The sequence below is a fragment of the Pimephales promelas genome, chromosome 10 (assembly GCF_988280905.1).
Source record: "Pimephales promelas chromosome 10, fPimPro1.hap1.1, whole genome shotgun sequence".
Classification (NCBI taxonomy): domain Eukaryota; kingdom Metazoa; phylum Chordata; class Actinopteri; order Cypriniformes; family Leuciscidae; genus Pimephales; species Pimephales promelas.
The window spans coordinates 7,358,277-7,378,961 of NC_142778.1; the positions used below are offsets into that span (position 1 = coordinate 7,358,277).

Genomic DNA, 20,685 nt, shown 5'->3' on the forward strand with positions numbered 1-20,685 from the left:
TTGAACAGTTTGCAGTTTGCGCTGAAACTGTCTTTTGGACCTTGAACCGTTTGGTTCCCATTGAATATGGAGAAAAATCCATGTTTTCATCAAAAACCTTAATTTCTTTTCGACTGAAGAAAGAATGACATGGATACCTTGGATGACACGGGGGTGAGTATATTATCAACAAAAGTTTTTTTTGAAAACTGAACTCCTTTGCCTTAGAAAAAAAATATTACTGCTGTCGTGTATCTTGAGACAAAACAATGGATATGCCATATTTCATGATATGTCAGTTCAAACTGTGTTTAGTCTGGGAGGTTTAGGCCTTGTCTGTGAAACCGGGGGTATATTTATCATTATAGTTGTCCTCTGTGTGATCAGGCCTTAATTCACCTTTTCTTCTATCTCTGCACACCGTCCTGAACTCGATCGCCCATCCTGACAGTCTGGTGTTGCTGAAGGAGCTGGACGATGCCTATCATATTGTGTGTTCTTGCAACGTCCTCTGCTGTCTCTCTCCAGCTGCTCCTTACAGCAGGATCAGCACCTTTATCTAGAAGAACCTTGAAGACCTGTGGATTGAATCACAAGTGATCTGAGAAAGACATAATACAAAGAGCAGAGCATCCCATAGGAAAATCACAGATGAGCAACTTTTCAGTTAATGCATTTCCACAGATCAGATAGCTATCTGATTTGATAAAATTGTTTTATTTACAGCCACATAGATGTGTCTCCGCAAAACAGATATAAATCCGAAATATGACATTTTAATTCAACGGAGTTCATGCCACTAAAAGCAACAGATTATTTCAAGATGCATCAGCACAGGCTTTTTTAATGGAATTGACTGTGTTGAGTTGAGTTTTCCAGTTGTGGCAGTTTGCGCATCTGCTTTTTAAATAAAGATGCTCTGGCAGGCCATATCTGTGGCAATGTATGTTGCATTAGTTCTGTCATTTTTGGCAACTGGTATCATGTCTTTCATTTGGACTTTTATATTTAGTTTTAGGTTGATTTCTTGTTTCTAGTTTTGTAGTCCTTTTGGTTCCCCTCGTCACTCCATCATCATTTCCCTGTGTGCATAAGCCATTGTGTTTGCTGTTTACTTTGTCAGTTGTTTCTCATATTTCAGAATTTTTGTGTGTATTTTGGTCTCCTGTTTTCTTGTACTCCTGCCCTTTGGTTGTTTTGTTATTACCTGTACTTAGTTCCACCTCTGCCTGCCTTCCTCACCTTGTTACAACCAGGAGCCTCCTGAAGTGGTTTGAGTAACTGGTTTTAAATCTGTCATTTAGCATTTTGGGGGGCATTTACTGTACAACTGTGCTGCATCCAAAATCCCATACTGTAACACTGAATACTGAAATTGAAACTTACTTTGTGACCATTAAAGGTGCAATGTGTAAAAATATTGAGTATCTATTAACAGAAATGCAATATGACAACCATAACTATGTTTTCAGTGGTGTATAAAGAACGTACTTAATAAACTGTAATGTTTTTATGACCTTAGAATGAGACATTTATATCTTCATAACCACGGGAATCCCCTTCTAAGGTCAACATATTGTGACGTCATGTTTCTACAGTAGCCGAACGCGAACAAACAGCGCTACAGAACGCGTTTCGTCACTACCTTGAATGAGAAGCAGCAGAACCTAGAAACTATCTATAAACAACATGAGTAGTGACTTTTCCCTTGTGAGTGGTGTAAAATATGTAGTTGGATTGTTTCATGTAACTTATGCCGAGTTCAGACTGCATGATTTTAGCCACGATTTTGGCTCGCCGACAGGTTTTGAGAAATCGCCGACAAATGCCCGAAATCACAGGCAAATCGGCGCTCGTTCACGCGAGTGACAATCACGCAGTGTGAATGAGCAAAGACGCGAACTGAGAGAATCACCGACGAGTCGCCGACGCCCGTGAGATATTTGGCATGCTAAATATCTGGACCTGTCGGCGATTCAAAATCCTGCTGTGTGAAAAGTGTTTTGACTGAAAACTACATCGGCGATCACCGGCAGCCAGTGAGAGAGCAAGATACAGAGCAGCAGGGAGTTCGGGGAGGAGTTATAGATCACATATCAACATGATATGGCATTGTTTCCGAAAAAAGCTTCTTCTCGGTCTATTTGGACACAATAAATGGAAGAAAAATTAGTAGAAATTTGGCAGGAGCACTCGTGTCTCTTTGACGTTTCACCAGCTGTACCACAACCGGGTCGAAAAAAAAGTCTCACGTGAGAACTCCGGTCTTGCACGTGTGGTGTCGCGTTGTTTCCTTTTTTACATTTCACGTGTGTTTGTTGTGAAACGTAGTTTGCGCGCAGTGTGCTAAACAGAGTTTGTCGGCGATTTTTCCTATTGTAAAGTCATGCAGTGTGAAACCTTCTGTCACCGATCAATCGTCCAGTGTGAACACAGCAGTGACTGAATTTTGGCCAAGATAGTCATGCAGTGTGAAAAGAACAGCGACCCGACTACTTTGAAAATCATGCAGTCTGAACTCGGCATTAGTTGTTCTCCCTTGGGATAAATATGCTGGTTACGTTTGCGAGACAACTGATTAGTACTCATGTCATTGACCGTAAAACAGTATGTTACAGGAATCACTAACCCGTCGATCTTGTAAGAGATCTAAGTCGATCGTAAAGAGTTTTGAAAATCAGAGAAAAAAGCCTAATGTGTGTAGTAAATGGTGTCATTGGGATGTGGAGATACGCGCGCTGTTACAATCATGTCATTTTTACCGCGCGCACCTTTGGGCTCATGCGGACGCATCGAGTATAAACAAGGCTTTATGCTTTAACCAGTTCAGCCACAGTAACAGCTCATAGCCAGCTGAACTTTTACTACCTTGTTAGAAAAAAATTAGGGCTGTGCAGAAATTAATTGCAATTAATCGGATCCAAAATAAAAGTCTGTGTTTACATAAAATATTTGTGTATGCTGTTTATAATTATTTTGTATTTATAAATACCTATGCATGCATGTATATATTTGAGAATTATTTGCGCTTAAATTCTGTATATATATAAATACATAATCTATATTATTTTATTTATGAATAACACATTTTCTTAAACATATACATGCATGTGTGTGTATTTATATATACAAAATAATTATATACAGCACACACAAATATATTATGTAAACACAGACTTTTATTTTGGATGCGATTAATCACAATTAGTTTTTGCACAGCCCTAAAAATATATATAGTTGCATAGTTTCATGTAGTTCTTCTCCCTCGCTGTATTATGGGTTTGCTATGTGGGGAGAAATGTGGTTATGTTTGTGAGACAATCAGCTGATTACTATTATTATATTAAATTATATATTAAGACCCTTGATCCTCACCTGACTATGACTTTGTAAACTGTATCCATGGACTGTGGTACAGAAACAATGACAATGTTACACACTCTTGGCTTACTCTGGATATTCTTTGCAGCCTAAGGTGACGAGATGTTTGTCCCATTTTAGCAACCGTAGCTTCTTCCAAAGGGAGGGGTGAGCAGTGGGCTGAGCCCTTAGTGCAAACTCGCAACCGAACCGCTAGATGTCGCTAAAAATCACACACTGCACCTTTAAAGTCCCCCTGTGGTCAAAATCCAGCTTTTATCATTGTTTATAAGTGGTGTTTTTAAAATGTTTATGTGTGAGTGAGTGGAGGCGGGGCTAATTTGCATATTTATAGATACTGCATATACTAAATGAGGCTAGGTTGTAGCTTGAAGCTTATTTTAAGGCATGGAGAATTTTTTTTTCAAGGAAACATTTTAAATTTGTAATTTTGCTGATCAAAGAGATTTAAGGGATAAAATTAATGATTTCATGGGGACTTTAAAAATACATTCTATATAGTATGAATGCTTATAGTATGAATAAAATTGAAAAATGAATAAAGTACTACTCAGCTCACATACAGTTTTTGACCTACTATATAGTATGGAAATAGGATAACACAGCGCTGGTCTTTTCACAAACTGATAGCTATCAGAGAAAATTCATAAAGTAACCAACTGTAAGTAGGCCCTAAATTGCTTCTCCTTGACATCATAATAAATGGAGAGCAAACAGAGACTTTTACTCTACTGCTTCTCTGATTTTATATATACTGTGTGTGTATATATATATATATATATATATAGAGAGAGAGAGAGAGAGAGAGAGAGAGAGAGAGATATCTCAACACACCTTGCAGTGACCCCTCTCTGAGGCCAGGTGCAAAGGTGTCTGTCCGAGCCTCTCCACAGCATTCACATCTGCCCCGTAATGCAGCAACAGTTTGGCAGCCTCAACATTATCCCTGAGTGCTGAGTAGTGCAATGGTGTCATTTTGAGGTTGTCCCTGTCCTCAAGTCCTGCTCCGTTCAGAATCAACAAGTGCACTACAGCCCTGGAGCCACTGCGGGCAGCCAGATGCAGCGGAGACGCCACATCTCCATCCCTGACATCAACCTTGGCCCCTCCTGTTAACAGCTGCTGAAGGATCTACGGGGAAAGGAGATGATATGGTTAGAAGAGACAGAAGAGGATGGAAAGCAGAGAGTGAAAGAAAGATCAAATGGTGCTAAGCAGACAGGAACTGTACACTGCCCTTCACCCACACATATGCCATCTGTTTCACTGCACGCGGTTGGCGTGACTCTGAAAGCATTCAGCCAAAAGGGCAGCGAGACCTTGAATTTACAGTCTTGGCAATGCAAGTTTTGCTGCAGTAATAGGGATTATTGGAAACAAATGCATTTAGGTGTTTATAGGACACCTCAATAGACATGAGTTTTTTAGCGAGAACATTTATCACTCAATGATCACATGAGATAACATTGGATAGCATAACATTATTTTATTTCTCCTGTTATAAAGTAACTATTACACTGCTACTTTTATTTAAATAGCATTTAAAACCAACTTGCCAATTTGGTGGACCCCACATACCTCCATTATATGACTGACAGACAAGAACGGTTTGACCTAAAAATATCAAAATTGAAAATACTGTGGAAATAAAGACACCTACATCTTGGATGCCCTTGAGGTAAGCTAAAACATGACAAAATTAATTTAAAGGAATAGTTCACTTAAAAAATGAAAATTCTGCACCAAAACAATAGATTCCAACTTCGCTATGTTGTGCCGAAACACATGGATTATGGTTGAAATCGTTACCATTCATATCCTTTCCATTTTCTTCATTCTCAGCTTGCTTGTTAGCAGCGTAATGGCTTCATTCATTCATTCATTCAATAATATTTGTGCGGTGCACTCATTTCTGACAAAAGAAGAGAGGAAGGTCTAGATAAATCACAACACAAGTGGTCACAAGAGACGCATTTAAAGGGGTGATGAACTGAGAAATCAAATTTTCCTTGAGCTTTTGACATGTAAGAGGTCATCATATTATAAGAATATCCTGTAAGTTTCAGAACTGAAAACGTCCTTGTTAGTCCAATAAAAGCTTTTATTGACACAGCCTCTAAAAACGACTCGTTTTTAAAAGTGGGGAACTATGACGTCAAAGAGGATAAAACACCACCCCCACAGAAGATGATCAACGCCTGCTTCACCACGGCAGGTTTAGCCCTGCCCACCGATTCGCGCATTACACACATAAGTATCAACATGTACATGCTTACCTCGTGATGACAAACTGGATCGCTACCGAGCAATACAGAATATTGTGCAGTGCCTGGTTGTGCAAGACAGTCGCTGCATAAGCTTCCTGTGGATTCCAATAGGACTGCATGGATAACATTTATTTTTAATGACGTTCCAGCTGATGAGGTAAAACATCGTCGTCTGTTCGCTTCATTTCACTGAGGATTGTTTTGTCAACAAGACTGGATTTGCAGAGCGATTAAGAGTAAAGAACGGTGCTGTGCCGTCTATATTGGATCTGACAGGAATATTGTGCAACACACGGACTCTGGGTCGAACATGTATGGGCGAATCCGGTTGCCATTTGACAACATAGGACGTTTTCACCCCATGTACACCGACGGGTGAGTGAAACTCATTATAATATGCAAAACTGTTCTCCACTCGCAGCAGTGGGTGTTTACTTCCAAGTCTTCAGTGCGACACGCCCATAAAAACCGACTGTTTTTTAGGTAGGCTTACAACCAGGGTACAAAATAGCCTATTACTTGTTCATTTTGATGTTTTTGAATGCAAAAACCAAGCGAACGTTATAAGTTGACCTCAGACAACAATATAATAACATTTAAAAAGCCAGTTCATGACCCCTTTAAATCTAGGTGTAAACGGTAATGAGTTTTGGCTGAAAACGTATCACTGAAACACCAGGCGTAAATAGGTCCTTTGACACATTATGAGGTCAAAACATATACATGGATGGATTTTTTTTAAGTAAGGTCTATAGCATCCTTTTAGAAAATAGGGTGGATTTCATTTAATGGCGACTTCAAACCCATAGTCAATCACCTTCTTGTCTCCAGAGTAGGCACAAAGGTGCATGGCTGTGCGCCCATTAGGACCCCTCATATTGGCATCTGCGCCTCGGTGCAACAGCAGTCTCACGGCCGCCTCATTCCCTGTCAACACTGCCAGCTGCAGAGGGCTCATGCCCACACCTTTTCCTCCCTCCACATCTGCCCCATTATCTAGCAGGAGCTCCGCCATGTCTCCCCAGCCTCCAAAAATCGCCCAATGCAAGGGTGTCCACTTATGAAAGTCCTGGGCGTTCGGTGAGGCCAAGTGCTGGAGCAAAACCCGTGCCGTGCACAGGTATCCGCTGGCTGCAGCCAGGTGAAGGGGCGTCTGGCCAGAACAGGACCTTTCTGAATGTGATGCCCCCTTCTGGAGGAGAAAGGCTGTGGTCTCGGGGTTCCCTCCGGTGCAAGAGCGGTGAAGGGGAGTGCAGTTGAAGAAGTCTTGGCTATTTACATCCACCTGGCCGGTTTGCAACAGGAACTTGATCAGCATGAGATGACCCTTGAAAGAGGCGTGGTGGACAGCCGTCCAACCATGAGGGTCCCTGGAAGTACAAAATGGTCCAGTCTGTGTATTTATTTTGGGATTAACTCAACACTCTTTTGCATTGCATTAGACGTTACAATTTTGAACCTGTTACTTTATGTTATTAACATCTGACACTGTAATAATACTAATTTAAAAGGCATTTATGGAAAGTGAAACATACCACAAATACTGTGATTGCTGTGTCATGGCTTGTTAGGACAAAAACAGGGAATAGATATCTTTTGTTGTTAAAAATAAGATTAATTAAACAACATAGTGTCTAGTTACACTAAACGCAAATAGCTTGCTTTGCTGGCAGAGGCAATTTACACTAACTCTACCGACCATTGTCTGATTTAGCCGGATAAATTTTTAAAAGTGTAGGTGTCAAAGTTCAGTTCAAAGTTCTGGTTTCCGAAATTGCCCCCTAAACCCTCAATCACTATTCCCTATATTAGTCCACTTATACAGATCCCTTGAAGAGGTGACTGCAAAGGAGTGAGAGAATTCAGACAGCCATTGAGTGTACATCGGCTTACACTCGTTGTTGTGGTGCAATGTGGGATACAAAGAGTGCATTCGATAATGTTCACTACGGTTTCGGACACCACTAAAAATTAATTTCCCCTCAAATAATACCCTATTTGAGGGTATGGGGGCAATCTCAGATTCAAAATCTTGTATTTATAATAATGATTTCATTATCATGACTGCTGCATGTCTTTGACACCCATCTTGATCATCTGGATATTGTATTTGTCTGTCTGCTGCCCACCCTGAACCTCTGACTGTTATGACCACGATTGTAATTCGCTGTGTTTCGACCAGCGCCATTACACTGACTCTGCTGTTGTTCAATAAACTGCACGTGGATCTTAATCCCAGTCTTTAGCCTCCTTGTTAGAGTGCCGCCTCCTATGCGGACAGGCCTGGGTGGTAACATTCCTTTTGCAGTACAGTACTTACGTGTACTTGTAGTGTACTTACCTAGAAAGTACTGGCTAATATAAGGTAAGTACATGCAGTGTTGTGTACTCGAGACTCAGACTCGGTCTCGACACCATATTTCAATGGTCTCTGCCTTGTCATGGACTTGTGTGCATCGCAGCAGGACCCAGGTCAGACTATGTATTGAAAATGTCTGCCTTATCATCCATAATTCAGTTAGCATATAAGAGGCACACAGAATTCTTGTGCAGTAATGTTATGTGAAAGAACACTTACTTATTGTAATAATTGTAAGTCATGATTGTAATAAAATTACCTTTACACCACTATGTAGCCTTTTTACCATTACAGTGTACGTGATTCCATGGTATTTTTATCAGTGCCAATTTTATTGTTACCACCAAATATTTTACATATTCTTGAAGATATCTTTAATTCTGGTTTCAGACCCAACCTTAGGTTACCCAACGTCTCGACTCGGACTCGACTCTCTTTGGTCTCTGTCTCGACTCGGACTCGACTCTCTTTGGTCTCGGACTCAACTCTCTTTGGTCTCTGTCTTGACTCGGACTCGACTCGGTCTCGGTCTCGACTTGGACTCGACTCTCTTTGGTTTCGGTCTCGACTCGTACTTGACTTTCTTTGGTCACGGTCTCGACTCGGACATGACTTTCTTTGGTCTCGCACTTGACTCTCTTTGGTCTCGGTCTCGACTTGGATTCGACACTCTTTGGTCTCGGTCTCGACTCTCTTTGGTTTCGGTCTTGACTCGGACTTGACTCTCTTTGGTCTCGGTCTCGACTCTCTCTGATTTCGGTCTTGACTTGGACTTGACTTTCTTTGGTCTCGGTCTCGACTTGGACTTGACTCTCTTTGGTCTCGGTCTCGACTCGCACTCGACACTCTTTGGTCTCGGTCTCAACTCTCTTTGGTCTCGGTCTTGACTCGGACTTGACTCTCTTTGGTCTCGGACTTGACTCTCTTTGGTCTCGGACTTGACTCTTTTTGGTCTCGGTCTCGACTCGACTCTCTTTGGTCTCGGTCTCGACTCTCTCTGGTCTCGGTCTCGACTCGGACTTGACTCTCTTTGGTCTCGGACTTGACTCTCTTTGGTCTCGGTCTCAACTCGGACTTGACTCTCTTTGGTCTCGGTCTCGACTCTCGCTGGTCTCGGTCTCGACTCGGACTTGACTCTCTTTGGTCTCGGTCTCGACTCGGACTCGACACTCTTTGGTCTCTGTCTCAACTCTCTTTGGTTTCGGTCTTGACTCGGACTTGACTCTCTTTGGTCTCGGTCTCGACTCTCGCTGGTCTCGGTCTCGACTCGGACTTGACTCTCTTTGGTCTCGGTCTCGACTCGGACTCGACACTCTTTGGTCTCTGTCTCAACTCTCTTTGGTTTCGGTCTTGACTCGGACTTGACTCTCTTTGGTCTCGGACTTGACTCTCTTTGGTCTCGGTCTCGACTTGGACTTGACTCTCTTTGGTCTCGGTCTCGACTTGGACTTGACTCTCTTTGGTCTCGGTCTCGACTCGGACTCGACACTCTTTGGTCTCGGTCTCGACTCTCTTTGGTCTCGGTCTCGACTCTCTTTGGTCTCGGTCTTGGATTTTCTGTTTCCTGTGTTTTTTTCGTGACAGGAGTGAGATGGTCTCGACTACAACACTGAGTATATGGGTTAGGGGTAGGTTTAGGGGTAGGTTCAGAGTCAGTACCTAGTTATTACCTAGTAATTGTAATTACTATAATAAGTACATAGTATGTACATGGGTAACAGGACTGTAAAAGGAAGTGTTACCGCCCGGGTTATAGCGTTCCACTTAGAGAGGGCGTGCAAACTGCAGAGGCTACATTAGTGCAAAGAAAGTACTGCTATTTTCAATTTGTGTAAATAGCATATATCGCTATTTACACCTAGTGTAAATACAACTTGCAGATAGTTGCTGCTATTAAACAAATCTACAATATATATATAATTTACCAGGTTAAAAGTGTAGCCAAAAATAACATTTGGAAGTGAAGATAATGGCAGAATTAAAATTTTTGGATGAATTGTTCGCTTAAGTTTATAGCTCACTAACTGGCAGTTAGCAGGCACCCCATGTCCCAGCATGGCCCTGACTTGCTCCAGACAACCCTGCCAAGCAGCATAGTGCAGCCTGCGCTCATCGAAGAGAGAGTGCCTGGGTTTGGGTCGACGGTGGATCCTCCACTGTCTTGTTCCCGCTGCTGTCCGGAACTTCCTCTCCACAGACACCATGGACACTGAGTCATGAAGCTCCAACCATCTCCAGTGCACCTCTAGGCCTGCGTGGGCCATGGCAGAAGGGTAGCCTGTGGAGAAAGGTCATGGTGCAAAGTTACAGGGTTTATTACATATTCCTTTCATTTTCATTGGTTGTTAGCAAGACTGTTTTGAATTATTATACTGATCTAAAAGAATATGGAATATGTTGTACAGATTAGTTTCTGGCTTACTATACACTAATTCCACCAGGGGGTGGTAAAAGTTTATAGCAGTTCAGCAAGTACAGCAGGATTCTCAGCCAGTTTTGTTACATCACTAAATTGGACCATTTCTGACCTACATCTAAATTGTGATAGATTTCAAGTTTGAGTAAATCACTGGAGCGGTTGCGTAACCGATAGTCATTGTGTCTATGGATCTAAAAATTTTACATTGATCTTCCAGTAAATGTTTTCAGAGAGTCTTCTGATCTGTATTTCTCCTGTAATTCTATCTAGTAGAGACACAGTTGTCATGGTAACAATGGCTGCAATTACTATTTTAGAGGTTTCCATTTTTCCTGGCAGCCTGACTTGTAGAGGAGATGCAAAACAGGGAAAGACATTTTAGTGATATTATTAGAATTTGATTAATAAACATTATGTAATGCTTCAGATCATGTACTGTACAGTGGAGGTCAGAATTATTTGCCCCCCTTGCTTAATACGATCAAAGATGTTGTAAAAAAAATTTATCTGCATTGTTTATCCTTTTGATTTTTTTTTTAAATGCAAAAATGCTTCATAAAGACCCCATGTTGATTCATAAAGACCCCATGTGGTGAAAATCATGTTTTTATGTTGTTTACATGTCTATGTGTTGTTTATAATATGCTTTCAGACAAACCATGTGCAAATTCACAAGTCAAAACCATTGCTGAATATATTCTCTTAAAAGTCCAGTGAACCAAAAGCGGTTTGAAATTGCCTGTGTTTATGACATCACAAACTACCTTGTAACCAATCACGTCAATGTGCAGGCAGGCTTTAGCATATCATAATTACAATGCTACAACATATATATTTCTGTTGATATTAAAAATCGTGTACATATAGCAATATAGCGGGTGAATTATGTATATGATGTATATCATGACGTCATATAGCTATCTTTCTCCTCTAAGGTTGCTGATTGTTAGAAGGCAGCTGTCTGACTGAGATGGCGAAGGTGAACATGGTTTGTGTAACATTAGCAACACATTATTAGCTGTTTGATAACATAGTCAAGCAGCATTTATTACAATAACTTGAGTAAAAGTTGACCGTGTGGGTCTCTGAGCTAGCATGAGTGGAGGTGGGGCTAATTTGCATATTTATAGATATACTGCGTAGGTTATACTAAATCGGAGCCGTTAAATAATTATTTAGTAGTCCAACGGCTCTGTACTAAATGAAGCAAGGGTGTAGAGTCACAAGCTTTTTTAAGACAAGAATCTCTTGGAAAAACATTTAAATATGTAATTTTGGTGATCAAAGATGAGTTTTAAGGTATACAATTATTCACTACCAGGACTTTAAGTTATAGTAGTTGCACAGGTGTCCTGAGCGGTTGCTTACCGGCTCAAGTAAAAAGAGCCAACTCCTAGCCATATGTAGTCTCTAAATATAGCTTGGGTGCCACTTTTAATTTAAGTTTATAGTATTTTTTTCACCTATATTATCGTTATCCAAGTGAAAATGGTCAAACTCTCCACAAGCAGCACAATCTGAGGCATCATTCATGTCTGTAACACAAAATTTAATAGAAATTGTTCAAACTCAGATTTGAAGTAGGCTATGAGCCATTAGTAATGTGTGCCATAAGTTTGTTATAAAAGTTGCCAGAGATAAAGAATTGTTTTGGGATAGTTCTGTCATCCTTTACTCACCATCATGTCATTCCAAACCTGTATGACTTTCTTTAGTTGTTTTTTTTTTTGAACAATGTAACCCTGTTCCTGAAGGCACACCCACACTACACAAATACTCTTCCTAATCAAAACACATCTGATTCAACTCGTTAGATCGTTAATAGTGATAATTGGACCCTAAACTAAAGTGTGACCAAAGTCACAAGTTTTTTGGTTCATCTATTCTATAGAATATTCTTTGGAAACACACAAGGGTGAGTAAAGGTTGACAGAATTTTCTCTTCATAGATGCCATTGTGCTGTATGTGTGAATTGAGATGTAGTTTTAAAAAATGACACTTTTTAGTGTTATCCAATGCGTGTTCCAAGCCAAGCTGTGAGCCACTGGAGATCTGGAGGCGTGTACGGCTTGTCATGTCGTGGGAGTTCGGGATTATGTGGGCGGACAACTGGCTCCTGCCCTTGCCTCATGCCTTGCTATTTATCAAAGCAAAATATCATTACAAAACACGTAACCGCACATATACATGGCTGCTGAGGAAGATTAACAATTCAGTCAAGTGAGATAATGTTATTTTGTTGAATTTACAGTGAAATTATTTGAACAGTTCATATTTCTTAGTAATGTAATGACAATTAAACTTGTATCTGTTATCACCCCCAAACAATTATCACTCCATCAGTTCATATCATTTCTTGTGGATTCAAATTAGCAGTCACACAAAAACACATTACCAGAGATAAGCGCATGAATTTGCAGATCCATCCAACTCCGTTCACGGGAAACAAGACAGAGAAGTTACCTGTGAGTGTCAGTTACTCCATGACGTCTGCTGTGCTGTTGAACAGATTTATCTGGGTGTCATTCATGAAAATCCGGTCTTTCCACCCCCTCTGATATTGTTCATCAAGTGTTTTATGTTCATCTGAGGTTGCTATGGAGAGAATGGGCTTTTAGAGCACTATTGTAAGATGGCACAGAACACACACACAGAGAGAGAGAGAGAGAGAGAGAGAGAGATGTTTGATACTGCGCATGCTTGATGGTTATTCTGGCACAATTACATTTAAAATGTGTGCAAGTATCTCTTCTTTTTATACTTTATCCTATGTAAAACACAAATACATTTTCCAACTTTTATTTACATTTACCAATATTGTGATCATTATCATCAAAATGTAGTGCTTTTCTTTTTAAATTCACAAACACCATTAGGGTTGTGCACCATGCTCAAATGAAAGTCGTAGCAAATAGAAAGCAGAATTGAATTGAATTTAAATTTGAAATTCTATAAATTACTGTCATTTTTACTGTAAACATTACAAAAAATACTGTAAGTGAAAAAAATTGTGAAAACAAAAATTTTGTTGGCAAAATTAAATGGCTGTTAGTTGTTCTAATACTATTGTCCTTCATTAGACATTCAACATATCAGGGAATGCTACATTTGTGTATTTTTTCATTATTAATTATGTAATTATTACGGCTGTCAAACAATTAATCATGATTAATCGCATCCAAAATAAAAGTTTGTGTTTGCATATGTGGGTGCACTGTGTAGGATTATTTTATATATTTAAATACAAACACATGCATGTATATTTAAGAAAAAAATATTATGTATATATAAAATATTTATATATAATATAAATTATATATATACAGTATACATGAAAACATTTCTTAAATATATACAAGCATGTGTGTGTATTTATATAAAATAATTATACACAGTGCACCCACATATATTATGTAAACACAAACTTTTATTTTGGATGCGATTAATCGCGATTAATCGTTTGACAGCCCTAGTAATTATCCATGTCTTTTCACACTTTCAACTAAATTCCTGTGACAAAATTTCAGGAAATTATATAATTCAATTAATTCCTGTTGTTTGTGGCAAGTTCATCACACTCATGAACTGAAAGTTAGCAATTTGCAAATTATGGTAAAATGCCCTACGCTATCTCACGACCAATTCGTACGAATTCGTACGAGTGATTAAAAAGTGGCTAATTCGTACTAATTCATACGACCTCACTCTCTGATTTGTCCAAACCCACGTGATGGGTAGGTTTAGGGGCGGGGTCAGGGGTAGGTCATTAGTACGAATATGTACGATTTAGCAAAAACGTACTAATTCGTACGAGTGAGGTCGTAGGAACTGTTACGAATTAGCCACCTCGTAAAATTCATACGAATTCTCGTGAGATCGGGTTGAAAAAAATAATGTCTCATTGTAAAGACATTGTAATGAATTTGTTTTCACATTTCCATGTGAGGGAAGGCTTATTTAAGACTTCCTCTTGTTCAGTGGAATTCATGTGTAAATCAACAACCACACAAATGTGCAACAAACAATTTCTTGACATGAATTTGACATCATCTTTCCAGTTTATTTGTGGTTTGAGCTCTGAATCTGAATGCTGTGCTAATGTCGAGTGTGTTTTGGGCGGTGAAGGAAGGGCTGATTTTTATGGGCCTCATAGGGGAGTCGTTACAAGATCACTTCATGTTTGTTTTGTTTCTTTCATTGACCTTCATCAAAGTAAATACACTGACCCACAAGGGGGCAATGTCTGCCCAGCAAAGATTTATTATTATTACACTGAACCATAAGAGGTGCTGTTTTAAACATTCATCCATTTGGTTGTCCAGCAGTCAGTCTCATATTAGGAGAGGACATCATTGATCCGTGACCTCAGTTGGTTCAGTGTGTGACGTAATGTTGTCTATGCGCACAGTTCCAACCACACCTGTTTACATATGTTTAAATCTTTCCAGACAAATAGTTTTAAGACTAAAAAAGATAATTAAACGTGATTCAAAATCTGCACGACTTTCTTTTTGCTGTGGAGCACAAAAGAAGATATTCTGAAGAATGTTCACGCTGCTATTTTAGCAACAAAAGAAGGATGAAAAATACCATAAAAGTATCATGAATTTTATTTGTTACTGTTTTCTGGATATCTCAGTTGTGTTTCCACATATTCAAACATGGCATTTGTTCAAAAGAAACAAGAGATTTACTTTGCAATTTGCTTAAAAACAGAGATTTCACTTTTGATGGTCCCTCCCGTACACAAAAGACATATATTGAAATATATTTTATAGTGTCAAAATATATGTGGCATATATTCCAAACACACTGAAATATATTTGCATTGTTGTTCACTTATATTTATCATTTTGAAATATATTCTCAAATATAACAAAAATATGTTAAGTGTGCTATATATATATATATATATATATATATATATATATATGAAGAGTTCAGATGCAAAAGCCTCTAAATGCCATTTGAAATTTTCTTCTAAAATGACCATTTTTATCAAGCTTGTATATTTAAGTTCAGTAATTTCACTTAAATGACAATTAATAGGTAATCTTTATTGCCATTTAAGTGAAATTACTTTACACTGTTCGAACCCGTTCATCAAAATGAACATCTTTTTTCGAGTCATTTGGTTCATTCAATGAACGAAATGAACGAAAAGACTCGAAAAAAAGATTTGTCTGGTGTCGTTTAAAGCCCTTTGACGCTGCACTGAAACGGTCATTAGGACCTTGAACTGTTTGGTGCCCATGAAGTCCATTATATATGGAGGAAAATCCTGGAATGTTTTCATCAAAAACCTTAATTTCTTTTCGACTGAAGAAAGAAAGACGCGGACATCTTGGATGACTTGGGGTGAGTAAATTATCAGCATTTCTTTCTTTTTTTTTTTTTTAAAGTGAACTACTTCTTTAAGCAGACAGTCTACTATTACTCTAATGACAGTTAGTTGACATAGTTGCAGAGTTACTTATAGTCAACAGCATGTTCAAAAGAGACCATCAAAATAGAGTGTTACCAAAATTGAATAAATAAAAAAACAGTATCCTTTAAAAAGAGAAAACTCATGAAATAGATACAGTATGAGAACACATTTTAAAGGAACACTCCGACTTTTTGGGACTTTAGCCTATTCACCTTACCCCCCAGAGTTAGATAAGTCCATACATACCTTTTTCATCTCCGTGCGTGCTATAAGTCTGTTTGACGCACCCACCGCTAGCCTAGCTTAGCACAAAGACTCGATGTGACTGGTTGCAGCTTTCATACTGATCCAAATGAGTGGCAAAATAACGCAAACGTTTTCCTATTTACATGTTGTGATTTGTATAGTCACATAATGTACAAATAACAAAGTCAAATGAGACACAGACATCTTTTAACCGTATAAAACCTGGGAACTATTCTCTGAAGGCGAAGCACTGCTACTTTGACGGCGTAATAACCGCATCACCGGAGACACGCCGTGGTGAGGAGCGGAGAGTTCGCTCTGTGTTTGAGTAATAGAGTCAGCAATTTATAAATAGTAAAAGCGTAGTTTAGAGTCATGGGTTTTCGCTCTATTGTAAATAGCTGCGACTGTGCTGCGATAGCACAGACAGGACAAGTGGATCACCTGCGGCTGAGGTAAGTGTTCCGTTATGTTTTTAGATGACCTACTGTAACAGTGCCTTTAGCCAGATCTAATGTAACGTTAGTGACACTATTATATGATTAGGGTATGAATATGTTTTTATCTTGATGCGGTGCGGACGCGCTTGGGAAAAAAAAAACGAGCGCGTTTACCGCGTTGAACTTGCACCCTGCGCGCAGCGCGCCTAGTAGCCTAAATTTGAAATAACCATGGAAATAACGAACTTGAGCGTGCAAAAGGGTGCGATAGGCTGTGAGTTCATTGTGCAAAAACAATTTGTGCTATTACTTTCCCCTTATTCTATCCTATAGTAATGCAATACTGTATATTATATAGGCAAATGCATTTACTGTTGAATACATTTGGTTCAGCTAATAAATTGCATTTAAAATATATTGATTCCTGTAATAATAATTATTTATTCATGTGATATTTACAAATCTGGGTGCGTTTTTGGTTGGAAATCAATGAAACATGGTACTGTATTACCTGGTCTCCCCTGTTAATTGTCACTGCTCATACAATAAAGCAAACACCCATGATAAACTATGCTTTTCTATCTAACGTTAGTAATTGCTGACTCTTTATTCCAACGCTGAGCGAAGCGAACTCTCTGCTCCTCGTCACGGTGCGTCTCAGGTGATTGTTATCACTCTGCCCAAGTAGCAGTGCTTCCCCTTCAGAAAATATAGTATTTATACGGTCAAAAGATGTCTGTGTCTCATATGGCCATGATATTTGCACACTCTGTGACTATACAAACCACAACATGTAAATAGGAAAACGTTTGCGTTATTTTGTCACTCATTTGGATTAGTATGAAAGCTGCAACCAGTCACATCGAGTCTTTGTGCTAAGCTATAGGCTAGCGGTGGGTGCGTCAAACAGACTTATAGCACGCACGGAGATGAAAAAGGTATGTATGGACTTATCTAACTCTGGGGGGTAATGTGAATAGGCTAAAGTCCCAAAAAGTCGGAGTGTTCCTTTAACTCCCATGGTTAAAAGCGATTGCAGTATTTGTTAATATATATCAGTTAATCATTACTTCATTGCAAGCATACAAGGTTAGTCTATATGGCTGTACACAACTCCCAGATTCCCCACTCAGGGATTATGACATCCATAAGAAGCAGATACAAACTATTCAAGTCATTGAGCAAGGCTTTCTCAAAATCTTTGCGGTTTAATATGGGAGACCATAATCCATGTTAGAATGGCTCATAAACCAACCTCTGAAACTGGCCGGCCTGTTGATATGCAGGGGTTTTGCTCGTATACTCTGCCAGAGCTCTCGCAGAACGTCATCTTCACGTTATTTAACCGGTCTGCTGACACAGCACTTCCCATTAAGAGCCCTAACAGATGGACTGAGTCAATGGCTGGATAATAATTCAAAACTCATATTACAAAAGCACAGAGCGTTCAGGTTACTGAACGGACATGTGTAGAGAAAATGTAAACGCATAGTTTAGAGAAGAATGTGTGACTTGCATGAATCAAAAGACAAATGTGCAGCAATGATGTTGCTTATGATGCTAATGGGAAGTGTGGGAATTACACAAGAGCTTTCAAGGATGTTGACTTTAGAAATAGAAAATTTAGGGCTAGGGTTTAGGGATTTTACTTCCCCATACAAGTCCTTAAAACTGTTATTCACCGTAAAGTGATACATCTCATGTCAATTTTTAAATATTTAACATTTTGGCAAAATGGCGGCGCATTTCTATGAATTTGTGATCTAATTCAAACGTTTTTTTCTTACAATGTGGTCTAATGATGGTTGTTTAAAGGGTTGGGGTTAGGAGTGGACATTTTAATGCTCTTTTTTTTCGAAATATCATACGTTTTCATATAATTCACATAGTATGAATTTATATAAAATCACAACCTCGTAAAACAAGGTTGCATTAGTCAAAGAGCAAAAGTTCAAAGAAAAACAATGGGTAAAAATATAAATAAATGATAAGCTAAGATTGTCTGGATATTGTTTTGATATCCACTATACATAGCTAAGAACAAGTATATAAAAAAACAATGTAGAAAAATTAATGTGTGCAGAACAGTGATGGAGTTTGCAGAGTTAAACCGGCATGTTTCGGCTTTGTTTTGTTATTTATTCGAAACGCTTGATGGTGCAAACGTCGCCGTCACAAATCAGCCTCTCTGGAGCCAAAAGTCAAATCAGGTAGAGGCAAAGCTCTACAGAAAGGCTTATTAAAGCAACATTTGAGGTAATTAAGGCACATGCGGGACCCCACAGGGCCTCTAAGCAAATCACAGCCAGAGGACCCAATTGAAAACACATGCTGCCTCTCTTAGAGTACGTTGACTTCACTTTAGTCCCACTCAAGGATTTTTTACATTTGATTTGTTTCTAATGCAACTTCCAAAGCGTTTGTATTGTTTTGTTTCTTTATTCTTCCCCTTCAGTGTTCAAAGAACCTCTCAACAACAGTCGGTTCTGGGATTTGCATAACTGACTTAAACAAACAAAGATGTATCATCCTTAGAGAGAGACGATTTTCTGCAACCGACTGATTTCAATTCACACATCCAGGATGTGTCTTGGCACCACAGATGTCCAAAAACAACCCCTCACAGAGTGGGGCATGTGTCTCTAAGGGAGAGAAAATATCTGGAATTCAATAGCAAATTTGTATTAATAAACCGTGTTACAGCTTTGAAGTGTACAACATTGTGCAAGTGATGGAATATCTCAAAAGAAGGATCATATTTAAGATATTGTTTTGTTTTCAGATGGTTTTATATTGTATGGGAAATAAAAGGCATTTTTACACGGCTGAAATACGGCCCCCGGGTATCAAAGTAGAAATCACTTTGCATTTATTCGACCCGTGAGTCAGTCATGTATAGAGTAACACAGGTATGATGTCAGAACCCAGAAGTCTAATTTTCCACTGGTTCCTCAGATATTTTCCAATGGGGTTTCATAATGGGGTTCTTCGATTTATAAACATAACTTGATGATACTTACAATGTACACTAATCTAGTTACTTATTCAAAAATGTATGTTTTCAAAAAAATTGTGGTTTTGCTATGGGTGTGTGGAATTTATATTGTTGAAAAAATGTCCAAGTTACCACAGACTTTATATTTTAGACATAAATCAAAACCCATAGGAAAATCTTGAAAGAACCAGCAGCGAATTAGACTTCCCAGTTCTGATGATATACCTACATCACTCCATATGACTAAACAGTTAAGGCCATTGCACACTGAGCACGAAATATTCGTATGCGTATTTTCGTGTTCGTCAGCTTAAAAATTCGTCACGCATAGAAACCTTGCACACCGAGTCCGTTGCGTATTTCTTAAACCTTTGCGGGGAAAAAACGCAAAAATACCAAATGGATTTGTCAAGCAGTGAGGATGATTTTTGCCCTCTCTCTTATTGAAAAGGGAAGAAAGAGAAAATATTACGTCCATCCAATCCTGAAATTGCGCTGAGAGGAGAGTTCCTTATCAAGGAGTTGCGAATTTATCCTGGGCGATTCAAAATTTACCTCAGAATGTCAGTGGGACAGTTTGATGCTTTGCTAGCGATTCAGGAGCCACATATTAAAAAAAAGACCACCAATTACCGTGAACCAATCGATTCTGAACGGAGACTGGCAGTGTGTCTGAAATGGACCAGGTATGGACACACACGGACAAACACACACCCGCGCGCGGCCCGTTGGAAGCACTGGGCAGACAGAACAGCTAGGCTGTCATTGTGTATATTGTGCCCAAATAATACATTAGTTATCGAATAGGCTGCTCAATCACACCTTATTCGATCCTAAATTTCAATCTGACTGAAAGGGGAGGTTTATTAATTTCATAATCCAATATAGAGAAGAGAACATAAACACTTGATCGAATTGAAAACCGAAACTGAAAGCACGGCGCATATGTGCAATGATTTGAGGACGAGCTCCCCCCGGCCCTGAATTGTCAAAAGACCTCTCAAAATGCTGGCTCTGGATGCGAAAAACGCAGAAAATCGAACCCGATCCGATTAATTTTATGACGGACGAAAGTTTCGGAGGCGGTGTGCAAGCGTGACTGACATAACGTGAGGTCGAATTTTTTTTTTTTACGTGCGAAAATTTCGGATGCGAATTTCGGACTCGGTG

At 39.2% G+C, this 20,685-nt stretch overlaps 1 protein-coding gene across 2 annotated transcripts; it reads right to left on the reverse strand.

The window, feature by feature from the left end:
* Positions 1-208: 208 nt before the first annotated feature.
* Positions 209-13,066, reverse strand: ankrd67 (ankyrin repeat domain 67). 2 transcript variants are annotated; one of them, XM_089135358.1, is made up of 5 exons: positions 12,802-13,066; positions 10,012-10,264; positions 6,445-6,997; positions 4,195-4,491; positions 209-557 (listed from the first exon to the last, which is right to left on the reverse strand). In XM_089135358.1, the coding sequence occupies exons 1-5, from the start codon at positions 12,830-12,832 to the stop codon at positions 387-389; spliced, it is 1,305 nt and encodes a 434-aa protein (XP_088991484.1). In that variant the 5' UTR covers positions 12,833-13,066; the 3' UTR covers positions 209-386. The 2 variants fall into 2 exon arrangements, with proteins under 2 accessions (XP_088991484.1, XP_039519852.2); XM_039663918.2 differs by having other exon boundaries at positions 12,870-13,065.
* Positions 13,067-20,685: the final 7,619 nt, after the last annotated feature.

Coding starts and splice junctions, on each gene's coding strand:
- ankrd67 (XM_089135358.1), bottom strand. CDS start 12,832: ATGGATCTGCAAATTCATGCGCTTATCTCTG. Junction 6,998..10,011: donor GGGGTGCCTGCTAACTGCCA/GTTAGTGAGCTA, acceptor TTGTACTTCCAG/GGACCCTCATGGTTGGACGG. Junction 4,492..6,444: donor CCTACTCTGGAGACAAGAAG/GTGATTGACTAT, acceptor CTTTCCCCGTAG/ATCCTTCAGCAGCTGTTAAC.